This window comes from Balaenoptera borealis (genome assembly GCF_965194805.1).
Source record: "Balaenoptera borealis genome assembly, chromosome: 18".
Classification (NCBI taxonomy): Eukaryota; Metazoa; Chordata; class Mammalia; order Artiodactyla; family Balaenopteridae; genus Balaenoptera; species Balaenoptera borealis.
Window position 1 is genome coordinate 65,202,611 of NC_138877.1, and position 13,589 is coordinate 65,216,199.

Consider the following 13,589-nt stretch of genomic DNA (forward strand, 5'->3'; position numbering starts at 1 on the left):
TAGTAATAAAAGGTCAGGTTAGGCCTTTATCTGCCTAGTAAAACAAGTTAATCAAACCATTAAAACACCAGCCAGGCCTACCACCCAAACAGATTTTCTCTATTCTTCCCCTTCTGTTCCTTTACAAAATATTGTCTGAGTTATAATACTTTATTGTGAAACATTGTGTGCAATGGGTTTTTTTTCTGCTGATCAACAGGTTTTAGATTCAGGGAGACTGGAAGAATACGATAAGCCATATGATTTGCTGCAAGATAGAGACGGCCTGTTTTACAAGATGGTGCAACAACTGGTCAAGGACGAGGCTGCTGCCCTCATTGAAACGGGAGAACAGGTAAGCCTGCCGCAGGGAGTTGTGATTAAAGTTCGTCTCCAGGATTTACTCTTCACACGATCTCCACCAGGGGTCTGGTGATAAGCACTCTGTGCTCTTTTCAATTATAAGCCTCCAGAGACAAAGCTTCATGACTGGGTCTTAACAACACACTGCAAGTTGAAGGTGGGTCTGCTGAGCATCTGCAGAAGCGGTGAGGGTGGGGTGCAGGATGTGCACATGCACGTGTGCCTGAGAGATTTTGGATTGGACTTTCCACATGTTTGGACTTCATGGGTTCAGATTCCCATAGAGCACAGAACACTCTCATTTTGCAGACCCTCTACATTACATTCTGATTGGTGCTCAGCACATTGTGATACGAGTGCTGTCAAGGAACATCCAGGAAGTTTGAGGGGAAAAACATCTGGAATGTTTCTGGCCTAGGGAGATCTACCAGGGAAAGGTGTAGGTCACTTCTGTTTTCTAACTTTCTAGGAGTAAAGAAAACTCCTACATGATACTGTCACTTTCTCCCTAACTATTTGTTGTTTAGAATTAGGTCCAGTTGCCCCCTTATGCTTCCTCTACCTTCTAGAAGATGAAATTGTCATCAGGACAAATCAAGAATTCACAGTACCCTAACACTGTAGTCTGAATGGTGCTTGAAGGTTTACAAAGTATTTTCACAGAGATGAGATGTGTGAAAGCACTAAGCACTGTACATGGCGTGAGAAAGGTGCTTGATGAGTAACATTTGGGTCACGTACCTTTCTAACAATGGTCAGGTGGTAGTATCTCCTACAGATGTGATAACTGAGGTCTGGTTTAAGGGTTAGCCATTGTCATGCAGCTGCCTGTAATTCTTTCTGGAACAAGGTGGGAGTGGGGTTGATGGAAGGATGGAGGGAGGGAGGGAGGGGAGGTCTGGTCTTCTTGCCCACTGAGATGCGTGGCTCACGTGGGAAGAGGTTTCTGACTGTATATGATAAGTCTTCCCATCAAAACTTTATCTCTGGGCATTAAATTATGGGTGCATTTTTCCTCATTTATACTTTTCTGCATTTCTGCATAAAATTACTTGTATAATATTTAATCTATCACTTAAAGAAAACATGTCCCAGTATCTAAGTACTTCTTTAGAAAGGTTTATCTAAAATGTAGCCTAAGTTCCCTCTGTCACTGTTTCATCTCATTCCTCCTCCTTAGAAATGAAGAGCAGTACCTTCCACTGTTCATAGAGTAGGAAATGGCCCAGGGTCACAGAGCTGGCTGGAGAACGGGCAGAGTTGGAGTTCATATCTAGGTTTAGGGATGATGAAGTGTGTGTTCTGAACTTTTCATAAGTACTTATATTGTATGCAAACGTACAGAAGCTGCCCTTGGAGCCCTATATTTTTTTATGCCTGAAATTCACAGAGCACTTTCATTTACTAGAGTGAGACCTTCCTTCTGAAGATCTGAAAATAATTTGAGATTCCCTGTATAACCTAGTCACAAAATGGCCAGGAATCTCCCAAACCCTTTTGGTCTTTTGACCTTAGGCATTTCACATCAAAGAGAGATGTCCCCACCTATGTGTCAAAGTCTTCATTTAAAAAGTCTCATAAGATAATAGGGTTCAACATCCTCATTTTACAGGTGAGGAAACTAAGGCCCCCTTAGAAGGAAGGTGGTCTTCTATATATAACTAGTGTTAAGCTAGCTTGCAGCAGATACACAATTTGAAATCTGTTCTTTCAGTATATGTTTTAAATCAACTGTAATATAAATACAAAAGCAGGGATAGGTCATAGAATTAGAAATCTTGTGATTCCTGGTCTAGTAATCCTGCACCTACTTTAAACAAGATTAGTGTTAAGTTACATTTGTGTAGTTCTTTATAATTTATTTTACATACTTCTCGCATGTATGATTGCACTTAATCCTCATCACGGTCCTTTTTTATCCCCCGTCATGGATGAGGAGACTGGGTCCAGGGCTCACCTAAGGTCACAGGTCCAGGGAGCGCAGGGGGTGAATTGGTGGGGGAGGCTGAGCTCCACCCTAGGCACTCTGCTCTGTGTCGAGCCTGAGAACGCTGCTCCTTTCATGTGGTAGCCAAGACGGGGCCAGTCACCCAAGTTCACAGGGTGGCAGAACATCACTCTTGGATTTCAGTCCTGCCACTGGCTCAGGTCACCTCTACAGAAAGACATAAGGAAATACGTATCTTGATTCCCATCCTAGTTGAATATCCTCTTGACATTATTTCTACATATGCTCAGTCCTCTTAGGAGAACAACCTGTCAGATTGTCAACTTTTTAAACGTGCAAGCATCAGATATCAATGCGTTGTTCAGAGTTGTAACACAGGGAGGACTAGCCTAAGGCAACAAGCTTTTCACTCTAACAGAACAGAATTCATTCATTTGAAAAGAAAACATCTGGGGAGAGGTGCTTCCAAGTCACGTTTTCTTGACCACATAGTTGCTTCTCTGAAAACGCTGGTGCAGGCAAGCTGAATCACTGTCTGATTGACCCTTTTAGATGATCCATGAAATTGTAGAGAAAGTACTTTTTAGATACATAAAGCTGAATGGTGCGTTGGTTTGCTGGGGCTGCCATACAAGGACCACGTAGTATGCGACTTAAACAATAGACATTTATTTCCTCACAGCTCTGGAGGTTGGAAGTCTGAAGTTAAAGTGTTGGTAGGGTTGTTTTCCTCTGAGGCCTCTCTCCTTGGCTTGGAGATGCTGTCTTCTCTGTGTCTTTGCATGGTCATCCCTCTGTGTGCCTGTGTCCTAATCTCTTTTTATAAGGACACCAGTCAGATTAGGGCCCACCTATATGACTTCATTTTAACTTATTCGCCTCTTTAAAGATCCTGTCTCTAAATACAGTCACGTTCTGAGGTACTGGGGATTAGGTCTTCAACATATAAAATAGAAGGTGACAGGACTCAGCCCATAACAAAGGATGAATGCCTGTCATTCACTTTCTTCTGCGATGAAGCAGACATGATTGAGGTTCTTTGGAAGTTTCTTTGTTCCCAGTGTGTAACAGAGGTGTCATTCTATCTACTCATGACATCACTAGATACAACCCAAAAGTTATGAAATCCTAATATCCTAGGAGCCTGACCGGTTTGAATAGGTGCAGGAGGCACTTAGCAGCCGTGTGGCCTTGTGTCCCCCAAGGTCTCTGAGCCTCAGGGTCCTCACCTGTATGCAGTGCAGGGATTACAGCACTGCCCGGCTTCTTCACACTTATTCCAGGGATCAGATGAGATAGCAGATGCCTAAGTGCTTTGAGAATATAGAGCGTTTTACAGTATAAAATGGGATCATTTTTTAAAAGGCTATAGATTAAACCCTTCCCTCCCAATAATAATAAAAAAATGCATCCACAGTTCTTTTAAGTAGCTTTAGAGACTCTAAATAATTCAAATGTATTATTTTTAATAATCAGTTTTTAAACAAATGATACATCTAATGCTACAAAATTCAAAAACTTTACTTTTTTTTAATCTTTTTTTTTATTTCATACATTTGTCATGTTTAAGAGAATTTGGCATATTAGAATAGTGAGTACAATTTAAAATATCTAGTTACTAATTTACACTTGTGATCTTAAGATGAAAAGTATAAAAATATTTTATCACAACTTATACACTATATTTATGAGTCTACATTATTAGTTGGGTTTTTTTAAATCTTTATTAGAGTATAATTGCTTTACAGTGTGTTTTCTGCTGTATAACAAAGTGAATCAGCTATATGTATACATACATCCCCATATCCCCTCCCTCTTGCGTCTCCCACCAACCCTCCCTATGCCACCCCTCTATGTGGTCACAAAGCACTGAGCTGATCTCCCCGTGTGATGCAGCTGCTTCCCACTAGCTAGCTATTTTATATTTGGTAGTGTATATATGTCCATGCCACTCTTACTTCGTCCCAGCTTACCCTTCCCCCTCCCCGTGTCCTCAAGTCCATTCTCTACATCTGTGTCTTTATTCCTGTCCTGCCCCTAGGTTCATCAGAACCACTTTTTTTTTTTAGATTCCATTTTTTTTTTTTTTTTTAGCTTCTGCTTTATAACAAAGTTAATCAGTTATACATATACAATATGTTCCCATATCTCTTCCCTCTTGCATCTCCCTCCCTCCCACCCTCCCCATCCCACCCCTCTAGGTGGTCACAAAGCACTGAGCTGATCTCCCTGTGCTATGCGGCTGCTTCCCCACTAGCTATCTATTTTACATTTGGTAGTGTATATATGTCCATGACACTCTCTCACCCTGTCACATCTCACCCCACCCCCTCCCCATATCCTCAAGTCCATTCTCTAGTAGGTCTGTGTCTTTATTCCCGTCTTGCCACTAGGTTCTTCATGGCTTTTTTTTTCCTTAGATTCCGTATATATGTGTTAGCATACTGTATTTGTTTTTCTCTTTCTGACTTACTTCACTCTGTATGACAGACTCTAACTCCATCCACCTCATTACAAATACCTCCATTTCATTTCTTTTTATGGCTGAGTAATATTCCATTGTATATATGTGCCACATCTTCTTTATCCATTCATCTGTCGATGGACATTTAGGTTGCTTCCATGTCCTGGCTATTGTAAATAGAGCTGCAATGAACATTTTGGTACATGACTCTTTTTGAACTATGGTTTTCTCAGGGTATATGCCCAGTAGTGGGATTGCTGGGTCGTATGGTAGTTCTATTTGTAGTTTTTTAAGGAACCTCCATACTGTTCTCCATAGTGGCTGTATCAATTTACATTCCCACCAACAGTGCAAGAGAGTTCCCTTTCCTCCACACCCTCTCCAGCATTTATTGTTTCTAGATTTTTTGATGATGGCCATTCTGACCGGTGTGAGATGATATCTCATTGTAGTTTTGATTTGCATTTCTCTAATGATTAATGATGTTGAGCATTCTTTCATGTGTCTGTAGGCCATCTGTATATCTTCTTTGGAGAAATGTCTATTTAGGTCTTCTGCCCATTTTTGGATTGGGTTGTTCGTTTTTTTGTTATTGAGCTGCATGAGCTGCTTGTAAATCTTGGAGATTAATCCTTTGTCAGTTGCTTCATTTGCAAATATTTTCTCCCATTCTGATGGTTGTCTTTTGGTCTTGTTTATGGTTTCCTTTGCTGTGCAAAAGCTTTTAAGTTTCATTAGGTCCCATTTGTTTATTTGTGTTCTTATTTCCATTTCTCTGGGAGCTGGGTCAAAAAGAATCTTGCTGTGATGTATGTCATAGAGTGTTCTGCCTATGTTTTCCTCTAAGAGTTTGATAGTGTCTGGTCTTACACTTAGGTCTTTAATCCATTTTGAGTTTATTTTTGTGCATGGTGTCAGGGAGTGTTCTAATTTCATACTTTTACATGTATCTGTCCAATTTTCCCAGCACCACTTATTGAAGAGGCTGTCTTTTCTCCACTGTATATGCTTGCCTCCTTTATCAAAGATAAGGTGACCATATGTGCGTGGGTTTATCTCTGGGCTTTCTATCCTGTTCCATTGATCTATATTTCTGTTTTTGTGCCAGTACCAAACTGTCTTTTTTTTTTTTTTTTTAAACATCTTTATTGAAGTATAATTGCCTTACAATGGTGTGTTAGCTTCTGCTTTATAACAAAGTTAATCAGTTATACATATACAATATGTTCCCATATCTCTTCCCTCTTGCATCTCCCTCCCTCCCACCCTCCCCATCCCACCCCTCTAGGTGGTCACAAAGCACCGAGCTGATCTCCCTGTGCTATGCGGCTGCTTCCCACTAGCTATCTATTTTACATTTGGTAGTGTATATATGTCCATGACACTCTCTCACCCTGTCACATCTCACCCCACCCCCTCCCCATATCCTCAAGTCCATTCTCTAGTAGGTCTGTGTCTTTATTCCGTCTTGCCACTAGGTTCTTCATGGCTTTTTTTCCCCTTAGATTCCGTATATATGTGTTAGCATACTGTATTTGTTTTTCTCTTTCTGACTTACTTCACTCTGTATGACAGACTCTAACTCCATCCACCTCATTACAAATACCTCCATTTCATTTCTTTTTATGGCTGAGTAATATTCCATTGTATATATGTGCCACATCTTCTTTATCCATTCATCTGTTGATGGACATTTAGGTTGCTTCCATGTCCTGGCTATTGTAAATAGAGCTGCAATGAACATTTTGGTACATGACTCTTTTTGACCTATGGTCTTCTCAGGGTATATGCCCAGTAGTGGGATTGCTGGGTCGTATGGTAGTTCTATTTGTAGTTTTTTAAGGAACCTCCATACTGTTCTCCATAGTGGCTGTATCAATTTACATTCCCACCAACAGTGCAAGAGAGTTCCCTTTCCTCCACACCCTCTCCAGCATTTATTGTTTCTAGATTTTTTGATGATGGCCATTCTGACCGGTGTGAGATGATATCTCATTGTAGTTTTGATTTGCATTTCTCTAATGATTAATGATGTTGAGCATTCTTTCATGTGTCTGTAGGCCATCTGTATATCTTCTTTGGAGAAATGTCTATTTAGGTCTTCTGCCCATTTTTGGTTTGGGTTGTTCGTTTTTTTGTTATTGAGCTGCATGAGCTGCTTGTAAATCTTGGAGATTAATCCTTTGTCAGTTGCTTCATTTGCAAATATTTTCTCCCATTCTGATGGTTGTCTTTTGGTCTTGTTTATGGTTTCCTTTGCTGTGCAAAAGCTTTTAAGTTTCATTAGGTCCCATTTGTTTATTTGTGTTCTTATTTCCATTTCTCTGGGAGCTGGGTCAAAAAGAATCTTGCTGTGATGTATGCCATAGAGTGTTCTGCCTATGTTTTCCTCTAAGAGTTTGATAGTGTCTGGTCTTACACTTAGGTCTTTAATCCATTTTGAGTTTATTTTTGTGCATGGTGTCAGGGAGTGTTCTAATTTCATACTTTTACATGTATCTGTCCAATTTTCCCAGCACCACTTATTGAAGAGGCTGTCTTTTCTCCACTGTATATGCTTGCCTCCTTTATCAAAGATAAGGTGACCATATGTGCGTGGGTTTATCTCTGAGCTTTCTATCCTGTTCCATTGATCTATATTTCTGTTTTTGTGCCAGTACCAAACTGTCTTGATTACTGTAGCTTTGTAATATAGTCTGAAGTCAGGGAGCCTGATTCCCCCAGCTCCATTTTTCGTTCTCAAGATTGCTTTGGCTATTCGGGGTCTTTTGTGTTTCCATACAAATTGTGAAATTTTTTGTTCTAGTTCTGTGAAAAATGCCAGTGGTAGTTTGATAGGGATTGCATTGAATCTGTAGATTGCTTTGGGTAGTAGAGTCATTTTCACAATGTTGATTCTTCCAATCCAGGAACATGGTATATCTTTCCATCTATTTGTATCATCTTTAATTTCTTTCATCAGTGTCTTATACTTTTCTTCATACAGGTCTTTTGTCTCCTTAGGTAGGTTTATTCCTAGATATTTTATTCTTTTTGTTGCAATGGTAAACGGGAGTGTTTTCTTAATTTCACTTTCAGATTCTTCGTCATTAGTGTATAGAAATGCAAGAGATTTCTGTGCATTAATTTTGTATCCTGCTACTTTACCAAATTCATTGATTAGCTCTAGTAGTTTTCTGGTAGCATCTTTAGGATTCTCTATGTATAGTATCATGTCATCTGCAAACAGTGACAGCTTTACTTCTTCTTTTCCGATTTGGATTCTTTTTATTTCTTTGTCTTCTCTGATTGCTGTGGCTAACACTTCCAAAACTATGTTGAATAATAGTGGTGAGAGTGGGCAACCTTGTCTTGTTCCTGATCTTAGTGGAAATGGTTTCAGTTTTTCACCATTGAGGACAATGTTGGCTGTGGGTTTGTCATATATGGCCTTTATTATGTTGAGGAAAGTTCCCTCTATGCCTACTTTCTGCAGGGCTTTTATCATAAATGGGTGTTGAATTTTGTCGAAAGCTTTCTCTGCATCTATTGAGATGATCATATGGTTTTTCTCCTTCAATTTGTTAATATGGTGTATCACATTGATTGATTTACGTATATTGAAGAATCCTTGCATTCCTGGGATAAACCCCACTTGATCATGGTGTATGATCCTTTTAATGTGCTGTTGGATTCTGTTTGCTAGTATTTTGTTGAGGATTTTTGCATCTATGTTCATCAGTGATATTGGCCTGTAGTTTTCTTTCTTTGTGACATCTTTGTCTGGTTTTGGTATCAGGGTGATGGTGGCCTTGTAGAATGAGTTTGGGATTGTTCCTCCCTCTGCTATATTTTGGAAGAGTTTGAGCAGGATAGGTGTTAGCTCTTCTCTAAATGTTTGATAGAATTCACCTGTGAAGCCATCTGGTCCTGGGCTTTTGTTTGTTGGAAGGTTTTTAATCACAGTTTCAATTTCAGTGCTTGTGATTGGTCTGTTCATATTTTCTATTTCTTCCTGGTTCAGTCTCGGCAGTTTGTGCATTTCTAAGAATCTGTCCATTTCTTCCAGGTTGTCCATTTTATTGGCGTAGAGTTGCTTGTAGTAATCTCTCATGATCTTTTGTATTTCTGCAGTGTCAGTGGTTACTTCTCCTTTTTCATTTCTAATTCTATTGATTTGAGTCTTCTCCCTTTTTCTTTTGATGAGTCTGGCTAATGGTTTATCAATTTTGTTTATCTTCTCAAAGAACCAGCTTGTAGTTTTATTGATTTTTGCTATTGTTTCCTTCATTTCTTTTTCATTTATTTCTGACCTGATCTTTATGATTTCTTTCCTTCTGCTAGCTTTGGGGTTTTTTTGTTCTTCTTTCTCTAATTGCTTTAGGTGCAAGGTTAGGTTGTTTATTCGAGATGTTTCCTGTTTCTTGAGGTAGGCTTGTATTGCTATAAACTTCCCTCTTAGCACTGCTTTTGCTGCGTCCCATAGGTTTTGGGTCGTCGTATCTCCATTGTCATTTGTTTCTAGGTATTTTTTGATTTCCCCTTTGATTTCTTCAGTGATCACGTCGTTATTAAGTAGTGTATTGTGTAGCCTCCATGTGTTTGTATTTTTTACAGATCTTTTCCTGTAGTTGATATCTAGTCTCATAGCATTGTGGTCGGAAAAGATACTTGATACGATTTCAATTTTCTTAAATTTACCAAGGCTTGATTTGTGACCCAAGATATGATCTATCCTGGAGAATGTTCCATGCGCACTTGAGAAAAATGTGTATTCTGTTGTTTTTGGGTGGAATGTCCTATAAATATCAATTAAGTCCATCTTGTTTAATGTATCATTTAAAGCTTGTGTTTCCTTATTTATTTTCATTTTGGATGATCTGTCCATTGGTGAAAGTGGGGTGTTAAAGTCCCCTACTATGATTGTGTTGCTGTCGATTTCCCCTTTTATGGCTGTTAGTATTTGCCTTATGTATTGAGGTGCTCCTATGTTGGGTGCATAAATATTTACAATTGTTATACCTTCCTCTTGGATCGATCCCTTGATCATTATATAGTGTCCTTCTTTGTCTCTTATAATATTCTTTATTTTAAAGTCTATTTTGTCTGATATGAGAATTGCTACTCCAGCTTTCTTTTGATTTCCATTTGCATGGAATATCTTTTTCCATCCCCTCACTTTCAGTCTGTATGTGTCTCTAGGTCTGAAGTGGGTCTCTTGTAGACAGCATATATATGGGTCTTGTTTTTGTATCCATTCAGCCAGTCTGTGTCTTTTGGTGGGAGCATTTAATCCATTTACATTCAAGGTAATTATCGATATGTATGTTCCCATTCCCATTTTCTTAAATGTTTTGGGTTTGTTATTGTAGGTGTTTTCCTTCTCTTGTGTTTCTTGCCTAGAGAAGTTCCTTTAGCATTTGTTGTAAAGCTGGTTTGGTGGTGCTGAACTCTCTCAGCTTTTGCTTGTCTGTAAAGGTTTTAATTTCTCCATCACATCTGAATGAGATCCTTGCTGGGTAGAGTAACCTTGGTTGTAGGTTTTTCTCCTTCATCACTTTAAGTATATCCTGCCACTCCCTTCTGGCTTGCAGAGTTTCTGCTGAAAGATCAGATGTTAACCTTATGGGGATTCCCTTGTGTGTTATTTGTTGTTTTTCCCTTGCTGCTTTTAATATGTTTTCTTTATATTTAATTTTTGACAGTTTGATTAATATGTGTCTTGGCGTGTTTCTCCTTGGGTTTATCCTGTATGGGACTCTCTGTGCTTCCTGGACTTGATTAACTATTTCCTTTCCCATATTAGGGAAGTTTTCAACTATAATCTCTCCAAATATTTTCTCAGTCCCTTTCTTTTTCTCTTCTTCTTCTGGGACCCCTACAATTCGAATGTTGGTGCGTTTAATGTTGTCCCAGAGGTCTCTGAGACTGTCCTCAGTTCTTTTCATTCTTTTTTCTTTATCCTGCTCTGCAGTAGTTATTTCCACCATTTTATCTTCCAGGTCACTTATCCTTTCTTCTGCCTCAGTTATTCTGCTATTGATCCCATCTAGAGTATTTTTAATTTCATTTATTGTGTTTTTCATTGTTGCTTGGTTCCTCTTTAGTTCTTCTACATCCTTGTTAAATGTTTCTTGCATTTTGTCTATTCTATTTCCAAGATTTTGGATCATCCTTACTATCATTATTCTGAATTCTTTTTCAGGTAGACTACCTATTTCCTCTTCATTTGTTAGGTCTGGTGTGTTTTGACCCTGCTCCTTCATCTGCTGTGTGTTTTTCTGTCGTCTCATTTTGCTTATCTTACTGTGTTTGGGGTCTCCTTTTCACAGGCTGCAGGTTCGTAGTTCCCGTTGTTTTTGGTATCTGTCCCCAGTGGGTAAGGTTGGTTCAGTGGGTTGTGTAGGCTTCCTGGTGGAGGGGACTATTGCCTGTGTTCTGGTGGATGAGGTTGAATCTTGTCTTTCTGGTGGGCACGTCTACGTCTGGTGGTGTGTTTTGGGGTGTCTGTGGCCTTATGATTTTAGGCAGCCTCCCTGCTAATGGATGGGGCTGTGTTCCTGTCTTGCTAGTTGTTTGGCATAGGGTGTCCAGCCCTGTAGCTTGCTGGTCGTTGAGTGAAGCTGGGTCTTGATGTTGAGATGGAGATCTCTGAGAGATTTTTGCTGTTTGGTATTACGTGGAGCTGGTAGGTCTCTTGTGGACCAGTGTCCTGAAGTTGGCTCTCCCACCTCAGAAGCACAGCCCTGATGCCTGGCTGGAGCACCAAGAGCCTTTCATCCACACAGCTCAGAATATAAGGGAGAAAAAAATAGAAAGATAAAAAGAGGATAAAATAAAATAAAATAAAGCTATTATAATAAAAAATAAAAAAATTATTAAGAGTAAATGTATTCAGAAAAAATTTTTTTTAATTTTTAAAAATAGATTTATTAATTTTTTATAGTAAAAAATAAGAAAAAGATTTTTAAGAAAAAAATTTATTAAGAAAAATTTTTAATTTTTTAAAATAAAAAATATGAAAAAACTTATTAAAAAATTTTTTAATTTCTAAAAATAGAAAATACGGAAAAAATTATTAAGAAAGCATATATTAGGAAAAAAAAAATTTTTTTAAGTAAAAAAAAAAAAAAAAAAAATGGACGGACCTAACCCTAGGACTGATGGTGAAAGCAAAGCTATACAGACAAAATCTCACCCAGAAGCATACACATATACACTCACAAAAAAAGGAAAACGGGAAATTAATATATCCTGCTCCTAAAGTCCACCTTTTGAATTTGGGATGATTTGTTGTCTATTCAGGTATTCAACAGATGCAGGCACATCAAGTTGTTTGTGGCGCTTTAATCCGCTGCTTCTGAGGCTGCTAGGGGAGATTTCCCTTTCTCTTCTTTGTTCGTACAGCTCCCAGCGTTCAGCTTTGGATTTGGACCCGCCTCTGCATGTACGTTGCCTGAGGGCGTCCGTTCCCCGCCCAGACAGAACGGGGTTAAAGGAGCAGCTGCTTCGGGGGCTCTGGCTCACTCAGGCGGGGGGAGGGAGTGGTACGGAGGAGGCGGGGCGAGCCTGCGGCGTCAGAGGCTTCGTGACGTTGCAGCAGCCTGAGGCGCGCCGTGTGTTCTCCCGGGGAAGTTGTCCCCGGATCACGGGAGCCTGGCAGTGGCGGGCTGCACCGGCTCCCGGGAGGGGCGGTGTGGAGAGTGACCTGGGCTCGCACACAGGCTTCTTGGTGGCGGCAGCAGCAGCCTTAGCGTTTCCTACCAGTCTCTGGGGTCCGCGCTGATGGCCGCGGCTCGCGCCCGTCTCTGGGGTCCGCGCTGTTAGCCGCGGCTCGCGCCCGCCTCTGCAGTTCGTCTAGGCGGCGCTCTGAATCCCCTCTCCTTGCGCGCCGCGAAACAAAGAGGCAAGAAAAAGTCTCTTGCCTCTTCGGCAGCTGCAGACCTCCTCTCCGGCTCCCTCCCGGCTCGCCGCGGCATGCCAACCCCTTCAGGCTGTGTTCACGCCGCCAACCCCAGTCCTCTCCCTGCGATCCGACCAAAGCCCGCACCTCAGCTCCCAGCCCCGCCTGCCCCAGCGGGTGAGCAGACAAGCCTCTCGGGCTGGTGAGCGCTGCTCGGCGCTGAGCCTCTGTGCGGGAATCTCTCCGTTTTTCCCTCTGCGCCCCTGTTGCTGTGGGATCCGCGCTGATAGCCGCGCGGCCCGCACCCGTCTCTGGATTTCGTTTAGGCAGCGCTCTGAATCCCCTCTCCTTGCGCGCCGCGAAACAAAGAGGCAAGAAAAAGTCTCTTGCCTCTTCGGCAGCTGCAGACTTTTTCCCGGACTCCCTCCCGTCTAGCACCAAAGCCCGAGCCTCAGCTCCCAGCCCCCGCCCGCCCCGGCGAGTGAGCAGACAAGCCTCTCGGGCTGGTGAGTGCTGGTTGGCGCCGAGCCTCTGTGCGGGAGTCTCTCCGCTTTGCCCTCCGCACCCCTGTGGCTGCGCTCTCCTCCGCGGCTCCGAAGCTTCCCCCCTCTGCCACCCGCAGTCTCTGCCCGCAAAGGGGCTTCCTAGTGCCTGGAAACCTTTCCTCCTTCACGGCTCCCTCCCACTGGCACAGGTCCCGTCCCTATTCTTTTGTCTCCGTTTTTTCTTTTACCCTACCCAAGTACGTGGCGATTTTCTTGCCTTTTGGGAGGTCTGACGTCTTCTGCCAGCGTTCAGTGGGTGTTCTGTAGGAGCAGTTCCACGTGTAGATGTATTTCTACTGTATCTGTGGGAAGGAAGGTGATCTCCGCGTCTTACTCTTCCGCCATCTTGCCCCTCCCTAGATTCCATTTTTATGTAAAAACTTTACTTTTTTAAATAGGTTTTTAAAA

The 13,589-nt window shown here is 41.3% G+C and overlaps 1 protein-coding gene across 1 annotated transcript in view; it reads left to right on the plus strand.

Moving 5' to 3' along the window:
• The window catches only part of LOC309615811 (ATP-binding cassette sub-family C member 4-like), a 204,891-nt gene that overhangs the window by 178,906 nt on the left and 12,396 nt on the right, over positions 1 to 13,589 (plus strand). The window contains 1 exon segment of the mRNA XM_082365781.1: positions 200 to 334. Within this exon segment, the coding sequence (XP_082221907.1) occupies positions 200 to 334 (135 nt within the window).